The sequence below is a fragment of the Eumetopias jubatus genome, unplaced genomic scaffold (assembly GCF_037043125.1).
Source record: "Eumetopias jubatus isolate StellerSeaLion01/CBP00866 unplaced genomic scaffold, mEumJub1_p1.0 scaffold_12, whole genome shotgun sequence".
Taxonomy (NCBI): domain Eukaryota; kingdom Metazoa; phylum Chordata; class Mammalia; order Carnivora; family Otariidae; genus Eumetopias; species Eumetopias jubatus.
Window position 1 is genome coordinate 32,310,199 of NW_028274818.1, and position 23,231 is coordinate 32,333,429.

At 36.8% G+C, this 23,231-nt stretch overlaps 1 protein-coding gene across 1 annotated transcript in view; it reads left to right on the forward strand.

Annotated features, from left to right (window-relative positions):
* Positions 1-23,231, forward strand: part of DENND1B (DENN domain containing 1B) — a 267,164-nt gene that overhangs the window by 176,961 nt on the left and 66,972 nt on the right. The window contains exon 14 of the mRNA XM_028120237.2: positions 5,373-5,474. Coding sequence (XP_027976038.1) covers positions 5,373-5,474 — 102 coding nt within the window. The remainder of the gene's footprint in view (positions 1-5,372; positions 5,475-23,231) is intronic.

The following is a 23,231-nucleotide window of genomic DNA, read 5'->3' on the forward strand; positions in this document are numbered from 1 at the left end:
GATATATGTCTTTCTCTGATTGACTTATTTCGCTCAGCATAATACCATGAAGAGTTTTTCTTTTCCACATTTTTATGTTTCTACGTGATTATTCTATTTCCACAGAGCTAAATACTTCTTTACTTGCTTTTTCTGTCAATGAACAATATAACTTTTAGAAAATAAATTGGATTATAGATGCGCATTTCTCAGTTGCATCAGTCTTTTTCCCTAAATAGAATGATCATTTTAACCTTAATGCTTGGTTCTTTGCAGATAATTCCTAAATAAATATATATTAAAGAACAAGATTTCCAAACTTGAGTTTCTAGCTGCTTGCCACCTTTGTCCACATGCCTTCAAGCATCTTGCTTGCCCTAACCATGCTATAATGGGCATTTTTGGTACCCTCACCAGATCCCCTATACTGGCTGGCATCCTTTTCAGAGAAAAACTGCCCTTGGCTAAGTAGGGAGGGCCTTCCCAGGCACCTCCATTCTTCTCCCCACTCCTCCCACCAGGGAAGACCATGCCTAATGACTGACTGATAAAGGGTGTGAGAAACTGGTCTCTTTTTCAAGATGGGAATAACTTTGCCAATACATTTGGTGATTTCTCATAGATTTAAACTGAGGCTGATTTCCAAGTGAAATCACATTGTTGCTTGGCTTTTTTCTTCTGCCCTATTTTGCGTCCCATAATAGTTACTTTCTGAGAGTTCTCCACCAGCAAATCACTTAAACTAGAATCCTTGTCTCAGGCTCAGCTTAGAATCTGACTAAAGACATATGCTAAAATTTATTTTATCAACTTCTTCTTAAATCTGGTTTGTTTCTGTATTTCTGGTCTTTAATAAATGGTATCATCCATCTTTTGATCCTCAAGTTTGAAATCCAGAAGTCCTCTTTGACCCCTGCTTGTCTTGTTTCTGCATATCTGTAGTTCTTAAACTTTTTGTCTCTGGATGTCTATACTCATAAAAATTATCAAGGGCTTTAAAGAACTTTTGTTTATGTGGCCTATATCTTTCACTGTTTACCATATTAGAAATTAAAACGAAATATTTTAAATATTTGTTAGTTAAAAACAATATAAAACTACTACAGATAAACATGAAACATATTTTTATGAGAAATAACTATTTCTAAACAAAAAATAATAGAAGAATGGCATTGTTTTATATTTTTTCAAAATTATGTAGCTTAAAAGAAGAGGGCTGGATTCTCATATTGGTTCTGCTTTCAGTCTGTTGCAATATCACCAGTCATGTAGCTTCCATTGGATCTCATGAGAAAATAAAAGTGAAGAGGGCAAATAATGTTTTAGCATTGTTATGAAAATAGTTTTGATGTTGTAGACCCTGTGAAAAGGTCTGAGTCCCTAGACCATGCTTTGAGTACCACATCAGTTGCTAAACAGTCCTGTTGATTTTGCAGTAAAATTGTACTTTTACAGATTACATGATATCGAATAAATAAAACATTTCATGTAGTCTTGAATACTCAGAAATTGGATAATTTGGAAGCATAGACTGAGTCTGAATCAGGCTTCTACAACTTACATACATGTAATCTTGAGCAAGTTACTTAACCCTTCCCTATATTTTAATTTAGTTATGTATAAAGTAAGACAACAGTAAATTTGAGGTTTATGTGAATTAATACATGTAAAGTGCTTAGAAGAGTACCTGGCCCATAATAAGCATTATGTAAGTATTAGCTATTGTTATTATTAGTGATAGTAATGAGTGCCCGATCAATGTTAGCTAATGGTAGTCATCACTTTTCCTTTCTACTGCCCAGTTCATCTTTTCTTGCCAGATTTGTATTGCACTATTACTTGGTCTGCCTATTTCCATTGTTTCCTCTTGCGTATTAACTTTCCTTTTATTTTTTTTTAGAGATTTTATTTATTTATTTGAGAGAGAGAGAGAGCACGAATGGGGGGGAGGCGCAGAGGGTGAGGGAGAAACAGACTGTCCACTGAGCAGGGAGCCTGACACAGGGCTCGATTCCCAGGACCCATGAGTTCAAAACCTGAACCAAAGGCAGATGCTTAACTGACTGAGCCACCTAGGCCCCCCTTAACTTTGCTTTTAAAACATACAATCTTGTTACTTCATTGAGTGGACATTCTGTGAGCTTCTTGATGTCTTTGAGAATATAACTTTAGGGCACCTGGGTGGCTCAGTCGGGTTAAGCGCCTGCCTTCGGCTCAGGTCATGCTCTCAGGGTCCTGGGATTGAGTCCCATGTTGGGCTCCCTGCTCAACAGGGAGTCTGCTTCTCCCCCTGCCCTTCTCCCCACTCACTCTCTCAATCTCTCGCTCACTCGCTCGCTCTCTCAAATAAATAAAAAAGAAAACTAATACCTCCCATAAGGTTAAAAAAAAAAAAGAAAAGAACTTTAGAATATAACCTAGGCCTTTTCCAATATGGCTTGACCTACCTTTTATTTCTTCTCTCTGGTACTTTCTAATTCATATCCATTAGCCACTAGGCCTCAACCAGTCTTTTAATATCTTCTTCTGGCATTTTCTCTAATGCATACCTATCCCAAACACACTACCCACTTTCTGTCTATACCTGCCTCTCTCAAGACTATATTTTCCATGTTTGTTTCAGAAGGCTTCCATTAGTTTTCAAAACCAGCTCAGGTTTCCTCTGTGAAGCCACTTCCTCTGTGAAGTACCCCTAAATGAAATCTTTTATACTTCAGTGAAATGGGAATTAACTGGGCAACACTGGACATATAGTCACTCTACTTGGAGCAAGAAAAGTTTTTGAAAACCACTCAGTCCTAAGCCTGATTTTTAACCACATCATAAGTAAATCGGAAGATCGTAAGCAGAGTTCCTTATCGTGCTATTCAACTTGACTCAGATTTAAAAGAACTCATACTGGGGAGTCATTTATAATTTGATAGCATACACCCCAGCATGACAATAACTGAGACTCCTGTGTATTAATATGTAAAAATTTAGAACATTGTTAATCAAGACTTATTTTTCTTTTCCCTGAGAGAAAATTCTAATATGTGTCAGGGCTTTGTCTTTTTTGTTATTATTAGAGACTCTAGGTAAACAGGCTGTGTTAATCATTTGAAGGTTAAGTTCAAAGCTTTTACTATGATTGGTGTTATCAAAACTGGATGGACAGCATATCTGAACTTTCTCTTTACTATTTCTCTTGAAAGATTGAAAGCAGTTGCTAGAAGATTAATGAGGACAGGATTCTGCCAGCATAAGTCATACTGGCTAAAAACTAAGTTATGCCCAACTCTTAAGAAAGCACAGGTAGACTTTCCTCTCATCCATTTTCCTTCACTTTGCAATTCTCCATCCCCTTGTCCTCCACTCCTTCCAGTCAAAAGAAATGCTTGATTTTAACATAGAAAGTCTAAACTCTTCAGTTGGAGATAGAACTGTATATTTGAATTGAGAAGTATTTCAGTTGAAGATAGACCTTTGTATTTCAATTAATACTGTTCCGCAATAGTAGTGACAACTTTTGGAAAAATCATAGATGCTAATAAACTACAACTCACATGTTAGAGAAAATCTGTCAAATAAAAACTAAAATTATCAGTAGTACTGATCACTTTGTAATAATGTGGTATAGTTGGGACTGCCATTAAAAACAATGATTTTATTTATTTTTAAAATTTGTTTTTACTTTTGAAAAGAAAATAAATGATATGGAGCAAAGTTTAGATCACTTGCTACTTTGTTTATTGACTTATAAAACATTTTTGGGCTCCCAGTGTAACTAGATATGATGCTGATACCAGGGATGCAAAAACAATAGACCTTTCTCTTCCTGTTTGTTGTACCCCCCACCCCAATAGATTCTAAGTTGTAAACTCTATGATAGTGGCAAATATGGTGATTTTTGATTATATAAAATATATTTATATAATCTAATTTTTAAAATATATAATTTAAAATCATCCTATTGCAGTTAAGAATGGCAATAATCAGTATCAAAATGCATAATAGCAATTTTATTATGAGGTATTGGCTGGTGGCTGCTATTAGGTAACAACAATTAATAGATTATTGGTTGTCTTCTCTAATAATGTGTTTGAATTTTATTTTCTTCTGTAGCAGTGCTGTTCAAGAAGACTTTTTGATAAATGAAATGTTCTGTATTTGTGTTATCTAATAGTAGCCACTGACTTGTGGCAATTGAACATTTCAGATGTGGCTAGTATATTGAGGAACTAAAATTTTAGTTTTATTTAATTTTAATAAATTTAAATTTAAATTGCAGCATGTGACTAATTGCTACTGTTTTGAACAGTGCAGATTCACAGTATCATTAGCTTCCATTAGCTAGTGGTAACAGTTGAATTACTGTTAGATTATTAGTCTCATTTTATTCATGCAGGAGCCAATTTTCAGAATTTTATTTATAGATACCTGTAATCAAGGCATTAAGTTGTCCTTAAAATTAAATTAATATTTTTGCAAAGTTCTATTAGAAGGTGAGCTTTTTTCCTTTTTACTGCCAACATAGAGATGGCTGCAAGATTCATTATAATGAGTGAATCATTGTCACTTATCTCAGTTTTCATTTGGATCATATTATCTCATATTCATTTGGATCACTTATCTTCACATGTATTGAATGGGCAAGAGGACCATTCAGGCTACTGAGGGAAGTAGCAGGTGGTAGGAATCAGCCACTGAGTGACAATTTTCTGATGTCATGTATGGGAATAAATGGAATGAGTGGAATCTGTATTCAGAATTTAAGTTCTTGATAATTTGGAGGAGGAGCAAGCTAATGGAGCATAAGCTACCAAAAGAAATTTGCAGTTATGGTTGCTTAAAAAATAGGATAAATTAAGGCAGGTACAAAGTGGGACTTATTCTAGAAAGTATACCAGAATTGTATGTGAAATGACAAAGAGAATGTTATTGTAAGAACTTCTAATTAATTTAAAAAGAAATTAATGATCAAATATAAATAGCAAAAAAATGCAGCAATTTTTATAGCAAGAATGTTTTCTAATTAGGATAAAACTGCAGTTGACTTTTTTCAGCTATGCATACTCTTTTTAATACTCATAATTCAATCTAATAATATTAAACCTTTGTTTTTAGGAGATTCATTCTTAGTTTAAGGAAGTGAAACTGAGCAATTTTAAGACCCCAGGGATCCTTGATTAGGAAGCTCTAGTAGAAGCTTGTCAGTAGAGGAATATTTCTCCGAGGCTGAAATCCAGCTATTTTGTCTAAGAGTCTCTTTGACTCCTTTTAGACGTTCAGCATCTTGAAGTTGATTCTGTGTCTTATACTTCCTCCGTGACCCTCCATGTGCCTTTTTAGAGAGACTGTTGCTCTCTGACTGACTTTCTATTGATACCCTAAAAATCTTTATTTCTGTCTAGGGTGAGCCCATCACTTTCTGTGAGGAGAGTTTTGTAAAGCACCGCTCAAGTCTGATGAAACAGTTCTTGGAAACTGCAGTTAACCTCCAACTTTTCAAGCAGGTAAGAGTGGACCTCCACATTTCCTTCTGTAACAGATAACAGAAATGTAACAGAAATACATAACACATTTTTATCACTTTTATCAAAAGTATGTCAAAACCCTGAGTAATGTCTGTTTTAGAATTACAAGAAATTTTTCTTTCTTTTGTAACTCTGTAGTTATCTATGGCATGGCACTCCAGAAAATTATGTAAAAGTAACTTTGTTATTAAAAAATTTGTCATTGAAAGTGCTAGTCTGAGGAAGAGTATTCATTCACATAGTTTTGAAACCAACATGATTAGTTTCATGTAAGACATCTAAGAGTTAGTTTGGTATGATAGACTGGTAATAGTTAAGCAAACTATATTTTTTGTAGGACAGTCCTAATGTAATCCAGTTTATAAAAACAGATGTCATAATTATACATTTAAAATTCAGAAAAAAATTCATAGTCATACTATGTATCTTAATTTTGGGCTCAGAAAATGTAAATGCCATTTCAAAAAGCAGGTAGCTTAACATCAGAATTCAGAATGTTTAGAAGTACTAGTTCTTTCATTCCAGTGTGTGATCATAGCAAGTCTCTTAATTCAGGCTTATCTTAGTTTCTGTTTGTGTAATTTAAATTAAGTTCTAAACGTTTTTCTTATTCCACATGATAATTTAAATGTAAAGTTACTTATGTAAATTCAACACTTAATGAAGACCTACAGTGGGCCATAAGCTGCTCAGGGCCCAGATACAAATATGAATAAAAAATTCAGTAGTGCCCTTGAGAAGCTGAAAATCTAACAGAATCCTTTGGACTGTTCGGAGAAAAGATACCATGTAACCTGAGATAAGCTTTAAATTAAACAAGTCATTTAATTTGATGGTGACAAAACCAATACTATTATCTATATTCTGAGGAACTTTTAACAAATAATTAGAAGGGGGGCGGAGCAAGATGGCAAAGGAGTAGGAGACCTGGATTTCGTCTGGCCTCAGGAATTCAGCTGAATAGGGATCAAACCATTCTGAACACCTACGAACTCAACAGGAGATCGAAGAAGAGAGTAGCAACAACTCATTGAACAGAGAAGCGACCGCTTACTGGAAGGTAGGACGTGCGGAGAAGTGAATCTGAGGCGTATTAGGGAGGATAGATGGCGGGGGAGGGGGCCTCCATCGTCCGCTTCTGGCAAGTCCTAGAGCCGTGGAGCACAAAATTGGAACTTTTAGAAGTCGGCTCCGCTGAGGGACGTCGCTCCAGTGGCTAAGTGGGAGGTGGAAACCTCGCGGGACAGTGTGGACTCAGGACCCTCGGGATCACAGAAAGACCGGGGATGCCTGAGTGCAGCAGAGCTCCCAGGTATCGGAGCGGGGAAGCCGGCTGCAGAGACAGAGCTGAGGCCCGGGCTTTCAGCTTGGGGTGGCCATAAACTGTGATCCGCGGCCCAGTTGGGCCACTGCGCCTCCAGCAGGCACCCAACAAGCAGCAGAGCTGGGGAGACTCCCCTTTGTCCCCGGGGAGAAGCGGCGCGGGAGCACACCGCAGGGATCTGATGGGTTTGGAGACTCCACACGGGGTCGGGTGCCAGAGATAGAAACGCTCAGTCACAGTCCGGGTGAGCACGGAGTGCGGCCCGAGACCGGGGAGAGGGGAGTGATTGACTGCTTTTCTCTGGGGGTGCACTGAGAAGCGGGCTCCGGGTTCTAAGCTCCTCCGGGCAGAGAGTGGGAGGCCACCATTTTCACCCTGGTCCTCCAAAGCTGTATCAAGAGCTTGCAGGGAACAAAAGCTCCGGAGAGCAAACCCGAACAGCTTGCTTAGCCTGAACCGACAAGGGCGGGGCAATTTTGCCTCCGGCAAAAGCGTATGGGAACCACGGCAACAGGCCCCTCCCCCAGAAGATCAGCAGGAACAGCCAGCAAGCCAAGACCAAGTTTACCGATCAAGGAGAACGGGAGAACTCCAGCGCTAGGGGAATAATGCGCATAGAATTCATGGCTTTTTTACCATGATTCATTAGTTTTTCAAAGTTAATTTTTTTAATTGTTTTTTGTTTTTTTTTGAATTTTTCTTTTTCCCTTTTTCAACTAACATCTTATCAATCCCTTTTTTAAAAAATTTTTTATTTTTCATTTTTAGAGTCATATTTTATCCCTTATTTTTGGCATATATATATATAAGTTCTCTCTTTAAAATTTTGAGATACAGTTTCTTCTAACAGATCAAAATATACTCTAAATCACTAGTGTATGGCTTTGTTCTAGTTTCCTGCCTGATCACACTCTCTCCCTTGTTTTTTTTTCTTTTTTTTTTTAAATCTTCTTCTTTCAAACAACTTCTTATCTTATCAATTCCATTTATAAAATCTTTTATAATTTTCATCTTTACAGTCATCTTCCATCCCTTCATTGTATCAACCCTTATTTTGTACATATATGTCTTTCTTCCTTTAAAATTTTGGGAGGCACTTTCTTCTAACAGACCAAAATACACCCAAAATCTAGTGTGTGGCACTGATCTATGCTCTAGCCTGATCATATTTGATCATATTCTGTTTTTTTTTTGTTTTGTTCTGTTTTTGTTTGTTTTTATCTTTTTCTTTTTTTTTCTCTCTTTCTTCTTTCTTTCTTTCCCTTTCTTTTCCCCTGGTTTCAGGTCTTTTCTGATTTGTATAGAGTATATTTGCTGGGGACATTGTTAACCTGTTAGCATTTTGTTCTCTCATTCATCTGTTCTCCTCTGGACAAAGTGACAAGACGAAAAAAATCACCTCAGCAAAAAGAACAAGAAGTAGTACCGTCTGCTAGGGACTTACTCAATACGGACATTAGTACGATGTCAGACCTAGAGTTCAGAATCATGACCTTAAAGATACTAGCTGGGCTTGAAAAAAGGGTGGAAGTTATTAGAGAAACCCTTTCTGAAGAAATAAAAGAACTAAAATCTAACCAAGTCGAAATCAAAAAGGCTATTAATGAGGTGCAATCAAAAATGGGGGCACTAACTGCTAGGATAAATGAGGCAGAAGAGAGAATCAGCGATATAGAAGACCAAATGATGGAAAATAAAGAGGCTGAGAAAAAGAGAGAAACAACTACAGGATCACGAGGGCAGAATTCGAGAGATAAGCGATACAATAAGATGAAACAACATTAGAATAATTGGGATCCCAGAAGAAGAAGAAAGAGAGGAGCAGAAGGTATATTGGAGTAAATTATAGCAGAGAACTTCCCTAATGTGGGGAAGGAAACAAGCATCAAAATCCAGGAGGCACAGAGAACCCCTCTCAAAATCAATAAAAATAGGTCAACACCCTGACATCTAATAGTAAAACTTACGAGTCTCAGAGACAAAGAGAAAATCCTGAAAGTAGCTCGGGAGAAGAGATATGTAACCTACAATGGTAGAAAAATTATATTGGCAACAGACCTATCCACAGAGACCTGGCAGGCCAGAAAGGACTGGCAAGATATCTTCAGAGCACTAAACGAGAAAAATATGCATCCAAGAATACTATATACAGCTAGGCTGTCATTGAAAATAGAAGGAGAGGTAAAAAGCTTCCAGGACAAACAAAAACTAAAGGAATTTGCAAATACAAAACCAGCCCTACAAGAAATATTGAAAGGGGTCCTCTAAGCAAAGAACGACCTAAAAGCAGCATAGATCAGAAAGGAACACAGACAATATACAGTCACAGTCACCTTACAGGCAATACAGTAGCACTAAATTCATATCTTTCAATAGTTACCCTGAATGTAAATGGGCTCAATGCCTCAATCAAAAGACACAGGCTATCAGATTGGATTAAAAAACAAGACCCATCAATATGCTGTCTGCAAGAGACTCATTTTAGACCCAAAGACACCCCCAGATTGAGAGTGAGGGGGTGGAAAACCATTTACCATGCTAATGGACACCAAAAGAAAGCTGGGGTGGCAATTCTTATATCAGACAAATTAGATTTTAAAACAAAGACTGTAATAAGAGATGAAGAAGGACACTATATCTTACTTAAAGGGTCTATCCAACAATAAGACCTAACAATTGTAAATATCTATGCCCCTAACATGGGAGCACCAATTATATAAGGCAATTAATAACAAAAGCAAAGAAACACATTGACAAGAATACAATAATAGTGGGGGACTTTAACACCCCCCTGACTGAAATAGACAGATTATCTAAGCAAAAGATCAACAAGGAAATAAAGACTTTTTAAATGAAACACTGGACCAAATGGACTTCACAGACATATTCAGAACATTCCATCCCAAAGCAACGGAATATACATTCTTCTCTAGTGCCCATGAAACATTCTCCAGAATTGATCACATCCCAGGTCACAAATCAGGTCTCAACTGATACCAAAAGTTTGGGATTATTCCCTGCATATTTTCAGACCACAATGCTTTGAAACTAGAACTCAATCACAAGAGGAAAGTCGGAAAGAACTCAAATACATGGAGGCTAAAGAACATCCTACTAAAGAATGAATGGGTCAACCAGGATATTAAAGAAGAATTAAAAAAATTCATGGAAACCAATGAAAATGGAAACACAACTGTTCAAAATCTTTGGGATACAGCAAAGGCAGTCCTAAGAGGAAAGTATATAGCAATACAAGCCTTTCTCAAGAAACAAGAAAGGTCTCAAATACACAACCTAACCCTACACCTAAAGGAGCTAGAGAAAGAACAGCAAATAAAGCCTAAACCCAGCAGGAGAAGAGAAATAATAAAGATCAGAGCAGAAATCAATGAAATAGAAACCAAAAGAACAGTAGAACAGATCAACGAACGAAGGAGCTGGTTCTTTGAAAGAAGTAACGAGATTGATAAAACCCTGGCCAGACTTATCAAAAAGAAAAGAGAAATGACCCAAATCAACAAAATCATGAATGAAAGAGGAGAGATCACAACCAACACCAAAAAAATACAAACAATTATAAGAACATATTATGAGCAACTCTATGCCAGCAAATTAGATAACCTGGAAGAAATGGGTGCATTCTTAGAGATGTATCAACTACCAAAAGTGAAGCAGGAAGAAATAGAAAACCTGAACAGACCTATAACCACTAAGGAAATTGAAGCAGTCATCAAAAATCTCCCAAGAAACAAAAGCCCAGGGCCAGATGGCTTCCCAGGGGAATTCTATCAGACATTTAAAGAAGAATTAATACCTATTCTCCTGAAACTGTTCCAAAAAATAGAAATGGAAGGAAAACTTCCAAACTCATTTTATGAGGCCACCATTACCTTGATCCCCAAACCAGACAAAGACCCCATCAAAAAGGAGAATTACAGACCAATATCCTTGATGAATATGGATGCAGAAATTCTCACCAAAATCCTAGCCAATAGGATCCAACAGTACATTAAAAGGATTATTCACCACGACCAAGTGGGATTTATCCCTGGGCTGCAAGGTTGGTTCAACATCCGCAAAATCAATCGATGTGATACAATACATTAACAAAAGAACAAGAATCATATGATCCTCTCAATAGATGCATAAAAAGCATTTGACAAAGTACAGCATCCTTTCTTGATCAAAACTCTTCAGAGTATAAGGATAGAGGGTACATACCTCAATATCATAAAAGCCATCTATGAAAAACCTACAGTGAATATCATTCTCAATGGGGAAAAGCTGAGAGCTTTTCAGGTCAGGAACGCAGCAGGGATGTCCACTCTCACCACTGCTATTCAACATAGTATTAGAAGTCCTAGCCACAGCCATCAGACAACAAAAAGAAATCAAAGGCATCCAAATCGGCAAAGAGGAAGTCAAACTCTCACTCTTTGCAGAGATATGATACTGTATGTGGAAAACCCAAAAGACTCCACCCCAAAACTGCTAGAACTCATAGAGGAATTCAGTAAAGTAGCAGGCTATAAAATTAATGCACAGAAATCAGTGGCATTCCTATACACCAACAACAAGACAGAAGAGAGACAAATCAAGGAGTCGATCCCATTTACAGTTGCACCCAAAACCATAATATACCTAGGAATAAATTTAACCAAAGAGGCAAAGGATCTGTACTCAGAAAACTATAAAATACTCATGAAAGAAGTTGAAGAGGACGCAAAGAAATGGAAAAACGTTCCATGCTCATGGATTGGAAGAACCAACATTGTGAATTTGTCAATGATACCTAGAGCAATCTACACATTCAATGCAATCCCCATCAAAATACCATCCACTTTTTTCAAAGAAATGGAACAAGTAATCCTAAAATTTGTATGGAACCAGAAGAGACCACAAATAGCCAGAGGAATACTGCAAAGGAAAAGCAAAGCTGGCAGCATCACAATTCTGGACTTCCAGCTCTATTACAAAGCTGTCATCATCAAGACAGTATGGTACTGGCACAAAAACAGACACATAGATCAATGGAACAGAATAGAGAGCCCAGAAATGGACCCTCGACTCTATGGTCAACTAATCTTTGACAAAGCAGGAAAGAATGTCCAATGGAATAAAGACAGTCTCTTCCACAAATAGTGTTGGGAAAATTGGACAGCCACATGCAGAAGAATGAAACTGGACCATTTCCTTACACCACACACAAAAATAGACTCCAAATGGTTGAAAGACCTAAACGTGAGACAGGAGTCCATCAAAATCCTAAAGGAGAACACAGGTAGCAACCTCTTCGACCTCAGCCGCAGGAACTTCTTCCTAGAAACATCGCCAAAGGCAAGGGAAGCAAGGGCAAAAATAACTATTGGGACCTCATCAAGATAAAAAGCTTTTGCACAGCAAAAGAAACAGTCCACAAAACCAAAAGACAACCGACAGAATGTGAGAAAATATTTGCAAATGACATATCAGATAAAAGGCTAGTATCCAAAATCTATAAAGAACTTATCAAACTGAACACCCAAAGAACAAATAATCCAATCAAGAAATGGGCAGAAGACATGAACAGACAGTTTTCCAAAGAAGACATCCAAATTGCCTACAGACACATGAAAAAGTGCTCAACATCACTCGGCATCAGGGAAATCCAAATCAAAACCTCAATCAGATACCACCTCACACCAGTCAGAATGGCTAGAATTAACAAGTCAGGAAACGACAGATGTTGGCGGGATGTGGAGAAAGGGGAACCCTCCTACACTGTTGGTGGGAATGCAAGCTGGTGCAACCACTCTGGAAAACAGTATGGAGGTTCCTCAAACAGTTGAAAATAGAGCTACCATACGATCCAGCAATTGCACTACTGGGTATTTACCCCAAAGATACAAATTGGGGATCTGAAGGGGTACGTGCACCCCGATGTTTATAGCAGCAATGTCCACAATAGCCAAACTGTGGAAAGAGCCAAGATGTCCATCAGCAGATGAATGGATAAAGAAGAGGTGGTATATATACACAATGGAATATTATGCAGCCATCAAAAGGAATGAGATCTTGCATTTGCAACGACATGGATGGAACTGGAGGGTGTTATGCTGAGTGAAATAAGTCAATCAGAGAAAGACATGTATCATATGACTTCACTGATATGAGGAATTTTTAACCTCAGGAAACAAACTGAGGGTTGCTGGAGTGGTGGGGGTGGGAGGGATGGGGTGGCTGGGTGATAGACATTGGGGAGGGTATGTGCTATGGTGAGCGCTGTGAATTGTGCAAGACTGTTGAATCACAGATCTGTACTTCTGAAACAAATAATGCAACATATGTTAAGGAAAAAAAAAAAGAAGATAGCAGTAGGAGAAGAATGAAGGGGAGTAAGTCGGAGGTGGAGACGAACCATGAGAGACGATGGACCCTGAAAAACAAACTGAGGTTTCTAGAGGGGATGGGGGTGGGGGGATGCCTGGTGATGGGTATTAAAGAGGGCACGTTCTGCATGGAGCACTGGGTGTTATGCACAAACAATGAATCATGGACAGTACATCAAAAACTAATGATGTAATGTATGGTGATTAACATAACAATAAAAAATTAAAAAATAATTAGAAAATATTCGGGGGGGGGCTATAACTGCTTTCTAATATGTGAAGGCTTACCTCAAAGAAAGAGTTAGATTCATCCAACACCTAGATGAAGCAGAATCATGTTTGATAGTTTCAGGGTCAAAGATATTTTGTGAATTTCTAAAGATGGAATGGGTTACTTTTGGTGCTGTGTGCCTATATTAGACTGAATTGCTTCCAAGAGTTGTATGAGGATCATGGGATGGTCTTTATAAATGCTGACATATACAGCACAGTGTAGTCCTGTACTAGTCTTCTAGTGCATGCTTCTTGAGTTAAATAGCAGTACCCTTTTTGTATTTTTATCTGTCAAGGAGAGATGGTACTACTGCCCATTGTCAAAACCAAATTGTGAAGATCAGATTATATGGGGGTTAAGAATTGAATGGGTGGGTAGAATATCTAACTTATTGCTTAACCTTTGACCATGAGAATGTAACTAAAGGCTTTTCATTAGATGTAATTCAGACACAGTAATTTATATACTTACAAAATGCTTGTATTTTTTAGGAATCAGATAGAGGTGGGTTAAATCTTGGCTTTATCACTTAATAGCTGTTTGTTCATAAGTATCTGTTTATTTTTCTTTAAAATAGAAATACCACCTAACAGGGTTTTGGTAGAGTTTATGTGAATTAATACATGTATACCTCAGCACAGTGCACAACACTTTGTAGAAGCTTACTAAATTTTAGTGTCTGCCTCATTTTAGAGCAATTATATTAATAGAATACAAATATATGCAGGATTTTTTAAAAATAAAACTCGGTCAAAAAAGCTAAATGTGGGCACCTGGGTGGCTGAGATGGTTAAACATCTGCCTTCGGCTCAAGTCATGATCCCAGGGTCCTGGGATCGAGTCCTGCATCGGGCTCCCTGCTCCTTGGGAGCCTGCTTCTCCCTCTGCTTCTCTCTCTCTCTCTCTCTCTCTCTCTTCCCCCCCATCTCTCATGAATAAATAAATAAAATCTTTAAAAAGAAAAGCTAAAAGTAAAATATTAAAATGGTCAATTAAAGTAGAACCCATTATATAGACAACTTAGTTTTACATGCACCAGTTGACCATATTCTCAAGCTTGATATTATTTTATGACCCTTAAGAAATGATTCTTGAAGATAGCCCTGAAAGAATTTAAAAGATTCCTGTAAACAGTTTCACAAACTTCTAAAGATGAGTAAGTTCCGGAGATTCACTATACAACATAGTGCCTATAGTTAACAATTATCTTATTATGTATTTAAAACTTGTTAAGAGGGTGGGCGCCTGGGTGGCTCAGTTGTTAAGCATCTGTCTTTGGCTCAGGTCATGATCCCAGGGTCCTGGGATCGAGCCCCGCATCGGGCTCCCTGCTCTGCGGAAAGCCTGCTTCTCCCTCTCCCACTCCCCCTGTTCTCTCTCTCACTGTCAAATAAATAAATAAAATCTTTATTAAAAAAAAAAACTTAAGAGGGTATATCTCATGTCAGTTTTCTTAGCACAAACAAAAATACAAAGGGATGCAAGGAGGTGTTGGATATGTTTATTACCTTGATTGTGGTGATTATAGCAAAAGTGTATACATATGTCCAAACTTACCACATTATCTACATTAGTTATGTGCAGTTTTTTATTTTTATTGTTATGTTAATCACCATACATTACATCATTAGTTTTGGATGTAGTGTTCCATGATTCATTGTTTGTGCATAACACTCAGTGCTCCACGCAGAACGTGCCCTCTTTAATACCCATCACCAGGCTAACCCATCCCCCCATCCCCTCCCCTCTAGAACCCTCAGTTTGTTTTTCAGAGTCCATCGTCTCTCATGGTTCGTCTCCCCCTCCGACTTACTCCCCTTCATTCTTCCCCTCCTGCTATCTTCTTCTTTTTTTTTTCTTAACATATATTGCATTATTTGTTTCAGAAGTACAGATCTGTGATTCAACAGTCTTTATGTGCAGTTTTTTGATTACCAATTACACTGTATTAAAGCTTGGGGGAAAAGGAGAAGAAAAATAAAAATAAGAATCAATTAGTAAAAAATTATCAGCAGATGAAGCCTCAAAATACTATTGCTCTTTCTGAAAGAATATAAAAATACTTATTATGTAAAAATGATTACTATTCATTATTATGAATTTGTGCTCCATTATAGGTCAGGAACACCTCAGGTTCTCTCTTTATTCAGCAATGCTTATGCATCAAAATTGAGATCCAGGAGAGCAACGTATAATTTTAAGTTAAGAGTTAAAATAAACTGTTCTTTCTTTCTTTTTTTTTTTTCTGAATATGGCAGGAAGGATTCATATGGCAGGAAGGATTCAGAGGTAGCTTGTGTGCTGAAACAACTTTAAATGCAGTATTTAAAAAACTTTTTTGTGGTGGGGACACAGGAGACAAAGCCCAGTGCTTACTTCCCAAGTTGAGATGTGTATTAGGAGACCCTACTCCCACAAATCTGGGATGACTTAGTGTAAAAGTAAACAAGAAATAAGGTTGCTCCTTCCCTTAACTCATTTCTTGGTGATTGTACCCTGAAGCACTGGTACTGAGTGGAGGGGAGGAAAAAGTGCTGCTGAGAAGTAAACACACCACCCTGTTACAGGAATTTGAAGTCTGAATTAATAATTTCAGACTTGGTCTGACACAACTCAAGCCAAGTTTAAAGTGATCCTAAATTGTTAGCACTGTCAGGCCCTAGGCAGAGGTAAACACACATCTCTTGAGGAATCCAGGCACCAAAGAATTCTCCAAGCTATAATTCCAAAGAAAAATTTCACTGCTAGAAATTATTAAACATACAAGGAAATAAATCATGAATGAGAATTAGCAGAAACAGCAGACAAAAATTGACTTGCAAAGACTTTAATTATTGGAATTATCAAAAATAGAACATAAAATAGCTATGCTTAAGATGTTCAAAGAAATAGAAGATAAGCTTTAAAAATGTTCAGGATATAAAAACATTCAAGAAGGGTGCCTGGGTGGCTCAGTTGGTTGGGCAACTGCCTTCGGCTCGGGTCATGATCCTGGAGTCCCGGGATCGAGTCCCACATCGGGCTCCCTGCTCAGCAGGGAGTCTGCTTCTCCCTCTGACCCTCTTCCCTCTCATGCTCTCTATCTCTCATTCTCTCTCTCTCAAATAAATGGATAAAATCTTTAAAAAAAAACATTCAAGAAGTGGAACCAATTTTAAGAATGTAGCAAATATAATTCTGGTAGGAAACATGTAATTGAAATGAAAGGAAATTGATGGGTTTAACAGCAGATCAGATCTAACTGAAGAGAGATTTGCTAAATTGGAAGATATATCTGAAAAAGAAATTAGCCAGAGATAATGCAGAGAAATGAAGAAATAGAGAATATAAGAGAGGTTAATAGGCATGAAGGGTAGAGTTGAAAATGTCTAAAGCCATCTAATCAATTTGGAGGAGAGGTAGTAGCTGAAAGGACAATGCCAGAACCAGTAAAATACACCACTTTATAAATTTAAGAAGTCCAACGTATCCAAACTGAATAAATAAAAAGAAATCTATAGCCACACCATATGTTTGGCTCTAAAGCATTAAATAATAAGGGGGAATTTTAAAAACAACATGAAGGGCAAGAAAGATTACCGTCAAAGCAGTATACTGACAGCTGGCTTCACATCAGCAATCTAGAAGATACTGCCATATCTTCAGTGTGCTGAGAAAAAATATCTAGAATCTATGGCAACTAAAAGACATCCTCAGGGTGCCTGGGTGGCTCAGTTGGTTAAGTGTCTGCCTTCGGCTCAGGTCATGATCCCAGCATCCTGGGATCGAGCTCTGCATCGGGCTCAGTGCTCAGCCGGGAGCCTGCTTCTCCCTCTCCCTCTCCCTCTCCCTCTCCCTCTGCCTGCCCGTCTGCCTACTTGTGATCTCTCTCTCTCTCTCTGTGTCACATAAATAAATAAAATCTTAAAAAAAAGACATCCTCATTATAAGAGTGATATAAAAACATTTCCTCCCAAAAAATTGAGTTTGCCCTTTATGTTGGCTTTATTGATGTGTCTCCTTGGTTAGGATAAAATCCCCAGTTACTTAATCAAATGCTCCTCTCAGTGAAGGTATTTTTACATATATAATTAAAACTTCTAATCATTTGACTGTAGACAATCTAGGTAAGCCTGTCTGAGTCAGATGGAAGGCCTTAAACTCAGAACTGAGGCTTCCCTGGGAGAGAGAAGAAATTCTATCCATGGATGACAGCTTTGGCCTCTGCCTATGGATTCTCCTGCTCATAATTTTTCCTTCCTGTTACCTCTCCTATGAATTTCAGACATGCTTATCTAGCCCCCTAATCATGTAAACCAATTCCTTGTAGTAAATCTCGTGTGTGTGTGTGTGTGTGTGTGTGTGTGTGTACCTATCAAATCTCCTACTGGTTCTGCTTCTTGGTTGAACCCTTACTACTACACCCATAGCAGAAAGAAATCCTTATGGGAGTACTTTAAGAAAGTACTTCAGGGAGAAATAAAGTTTTCTCAGATCCAAGATGGAAAGTCTAAGATGCAAGAAGGAAGAACAAAATAAATGGTAAATATATAGATTTGTGTAACATAGGCAAGTTCTTCCACACATTCAAGAATAAAATGGTTCCAGTTCAAATTCCAAAAAATTCCTGTTTTGATAATGGAAAAAAGGAGATACTCTTCAATTTGTTTTATACAGCTAAGATCATCTTGGTTCCAGATCCTAAAAGAGCATGAGAGAAGAACATTATAGGCCAGCCTCACTCACAATCATAGATGCAAAAATTTAAAGTATTTGCAGCCAATTCTAGCAATATATAAAAAGGATACTACTTTATGAGCAGGTTGCATTTATTCCAGAAATTAAATGGCAGTTGCATATTAGGAAATCTATGAATGTAATTCACTACATTAGCTGATTTATATGAGAAAAATCATTAGAGCATCTCAACAGATGCAGAAATTTTTCAAAAAATTCATGGTGAAAACTAAAAAAAAAAGGCATGATTAAAGATATTTTCAATAAACATCATACTTAATATTGAAACACTGAAAATTTCCCTCTGAAAAAGGTGTTACCTATTTCCATTGAAATTCCTAATGCATATAATTTAGCTAAAAAAAAAAGAAAAAGATTTAGAAAGAAGACACCAAATTGACTTTATTTTTTATTACTTTTAGGAGAGAGACAAGTTTCTTAAGACATGAAGGAAAAGCTTAAATGAATTTGACTTTATTGGAATTAAGAACTTTTGGTTATTAAAAGATACCATATTTGTAATACATACGAACCACCCAGGGATTTGGAATCTAGAATTAAAACCAAGCCAAACAAAACAAAAAAAAAGTCCTACATGTCTGTAAGAAGCATATCCATCCAATAGAATTGTGCAAAATACTTGAATTAGCATATGCAAATGAAGAAGCCTGAATAACTAATTGTATGCAAAGTACTAAACCTCATTTGTGGTCAGAGAACATAAAATTTAAAAAATACAATGAAATATCACCTCATACTCACCAGATTGGCTGAATTTTAAAAACCTGAAAATCTCAAAATTTGGCAAAGGCATGGAACAAGGGATCAAGTTTTAACTGTTCATGGGAGTGTAAATTTGCACAAATTGTTTAGAAAACACTTTGGCACTAGCATTGAAAGTTAAACATGCAAATTTCTTATGAATTCCACATTAAGTTGTGCACCAAAAATCATTTACTAACACTGCTCATAAAAGTAAAATACTGGCAGTAATCTTAGATGTTCATCAGTATTAAAATGAGCAAATGGTTATATTCATACAGTAGAACATCATACAGCAGGGAAATAAATAAGCTGCAGCAAAACTGAATATGAATGAATTAAATGAACAACAAATTACTGACGAATTACTATGATGAGTCCTTCCATGTCATGTTTAACAACAAAAAAAATATATGATTTGTGTGGTAAAACTATAAAGGCAGGCAAGGAAAGGATAAGCTGAAGGGCTTATGGTCTTTTCTGTAGAGAGAGAGGGGCACTCAAGGAGGGACCTTCTAAGGAAGGGAATGTTCTGGTAGTTTGCTTTATCATTATTACTTAAACTTAATTATTTAAGTTACTATTATTTGAATTATTTAAGTACTATATAAAAACATCTTGTTTATTGTTTCTATATCAGCCTATAACAGGCTGTTTTCATTGACAGTGGACTTCTTAACCTCTTGAGGCCCCAGTTTCTGCATCTGTACGATGAGTTAGACTGACAGGTCACTAAGTTTGAGATACTAACATTCCATGATATTATGAAATAAACATAGCTTAGACGGATGATAGTAGGTTCCATTTGGATAAATTCCTCTTTAGATAATGGATTTGGAAGGATTCCCAGAAACAGCTTCCTAAATCCACAACCCTGACATCACCATGTTTCTTTAGCTAGCAGCTTTATGAAGATCTAAGCTATTAATTTTAGGACTCTTACCTTTATCTCATATTATGCTAACACAATAAAGGAAATTATTTTCTTGTGTATATTATTTGTTATTAAGGCCACTGGAAGTAAAGTTTCTTCTCATTTTATTACACACTTTTCCTGGCTAAGGACCATGACTGAGTTCATTGTGTTGATTCAAGAGCCTAGTCTAGAACTATAACCTTATGGGATCTCCATGAATATAGGCCCTCCTTTAGCTGGCAACGAGATTTCTATTAAGAAATGTATATAACAAGTAAGGAGTTCAGATTCAAATTGGAAAAGCCTCTTTTACTGTTCTTCCAAAACGCTTTCCTCCTGTCATAAGATAGTAACAAATGTGTCTAAGAAAAACTTTTCCATCCAACAAGTGTCCCTCATGGTGGAAGAGAACACATGTTTTTAAAAAGAATGGTAATGTGGCTAGAAGAGCCCACTGAAAAGCACAACATTTAATGAAGCCATTTGTATTTTTCAGAAACATTCACATATGTCGTGCATTCTCTACCACAGTATAGCTGTGTTTATTTTAAAATGAAAATATTTTAAATAAATTACTGGTTAGATTACCTTTTTCCTCCCTTCATCTTCAAGTAAAATTAAGTTTTCAGTTAAATACACTGTATTCATCCTTTGACTTTGAGTTCCTGGTTTCACCATCATGTGTCCCTAATGGCATGCATACCCCATTGTTAAAAGCATCAGCTCCGGAATGCTCTGGAATCCAACAGACCTGGGTTTGTATCCTGGCATGCCACTTAGAGTAGCACACATTGTAAGGTGCTTGGTCTCTCTCTGGGCTTTAAATCCTTGCACAGTTTCTTAATCTAATGCAATATCCAAAAACACTGACTATCCCTTCAAATACACCTTTCACAAAGTAAGGTTCTCTACATGCTGTCCCATGAAACCAGTACTAATCTGCTCTCTGTCATTCTTCCATAGCTTGCTCAAATGTCAGCCCTGTCCACACCAACCTTCACCCTGACATCCTCTCTGTTCCCATAGAGCTTTGTCCGTACCTGAGTTACAGCATTTAGTCTATGTTACTGTAATTTACCTCTTTGTTATGTCTTCCTTCACCTCTCTAAAACCTCCCCTGATTTTCCTCCTACTCACTAGGGCTGCACTCCTTTCTCTGAGCGTGTACTACTTTGAAAACATTTTATTTGTTTATTCACTTTAACAGTTATGTACTAAGCATTTGTTTTTTTGTCAGGTAATTCTACTTCAAGCACTTGAGATTGAGAGCTGTGTGACATGCTTTCATGGAGTTGTTATTTCTAGTGAAGGGAATGAGTGAACAAACAAAGATGAGAAAAATATCAGCAAGTGATTAAGTTCAGAGGGTATGAGATAATGACTGGATGGCTAATTTTAGACCAGAGGTTCAGAAAAGGCATTACTGAGAAGGTGATACTTAAGCTAAATCTAAGAAGGGAATTTAGTTTTGGAAGGAACATCATTTCAAGTAGAGGGAATTGCTATTGCAAAAACTCTAAAGGAGGGAAAGAACTTGGCATTTCCTAGCATCAGAATTAAATCAACTATGGACAAAAAAGAAAGTTGTATTAGATGTGGTTAGAAGAGCAGAAAGGGGACAAGTCTTAATGGACTTTGAAGGCATAAGAGTTACATTTTATTCTAAGTGAAGTAGTATGCGATTGGAAAGCTTTCGCTGGGGTATGACTGGATCTAATTTGTGTTTTATAAAGATTGCCCAGATTACATTGTAATGGATTAGAGGACAGAGAGGTAGCAAGAGTCCAGTTATGGGTCTCTTTCAGTTGTGCAGGAGAGAAGAGTTGGTGGCTTGGATGAGGAGAGTAGCAGAAAAGATGGGTGAAACAGAGCACAGTTCGGTTATGTTTGGGAGGTAGAACTGCCAATTCTTGCTGACGGGTTTAGAGAGTAGAGGGAAATGCCAAGTCAATGATAATATGCCCATATCTATATTTGTATATTGGCACTTCTAATAATTCTCTTTTTAGTTTACATATTAATTTTCTGTATAGGTTATGAGCTTCTCCAGTACTGGAACCATATATGATTCAATTCCAAAGACGTAGGTTCTTACGTACGATCTTGTTGATGCTGGGTGCTAAGTAAAGTATAGTAAAATTTCTCTGTGCAATATTTTATAATTACTACTTATAAAAAATGATTTTGAATACTAAGATATTTACATACTATAGTGATTAACAGCCATAAATTATATATAAAGACTAAGATTAGGGAGATGGATTTCTGTTTCATGAAAGTAAACTTTTCATTATGATCAAAGAATACAATAACAAGCTTACATCCAATAAATAATATATAAATAACATTAGGGTAAAAGTCCCCAAGATCAATCCACTTCTAATGAATCACTATTTCATTTTATAAATATGCCACCAATTACATCAAGTTTTCATTATTTAAGGAACATACTTTTGATATAAGTAGAAAATTCTGTCAGTTCATTAAGAAATTTGAATTAAAATTCATTTAAAAAGTCTTTGATGGACTTTGGATAACTGTTGTGTCCAACACAACTACTGTTGTGAGGGAATACCTGAAAATTTATGATTTAATAAAATATATCCTGTGCAGTTTTGGATGGGGGAGGGTGTTCATGCTCAACTAACCTTCAGAATTACTGTGAAGATGAACTACCATGATACATAAGGAAAACTCAGTGGCTATGATATAGAATGATATTTCTTTTTCTAAAAGCATCTGACAAAGTGCCATATCAAAGATTAATAAATATATTACAGTCTTGGAATATGAAGCGAAATAAAGTGATATTTAAAGAACTGATTTGGGCCCATAAAAACAACTTTCTGATATACTCAGTACTTGATTTCAGATCCTAATTTATAACATATATTTCAAAATGCATTGCATAATAATTCTAAAAACTTAAATTAGAAATTTATTATATAATAAAACATTATAGGTGGTAATGTAGTTATCTGTTTATTCAATACACATTTTATATGGTAACTATTTCTATGTGATGACTAGTTTTTTCCTATTTATCGTAGATTTTTAAACAATTGATATATTTCCCTAAGATACTGCACACAGAAAAATTGTAACTTTATGGTGAAGAAACCCAACAGACACCACCTTAACCAGGTGATCAAGGTTAACATCACCGGCAGTAGTAACATAAAGTGACACCATGTACTCCCTGATGAGATTCACTGAGGGCACAATCACCCCCGTGGTGTTCTTGCCAAAATACGTAATCTCCATCTGATGATGAGACTACATCAGACAAGCCCACATTGAGGGGCGTTATACGGTATGACTGAGCAGTACTCTCCAAGGGGCAAAAAAAGTTTACGAAGGGCAGAGAAAGACTGAA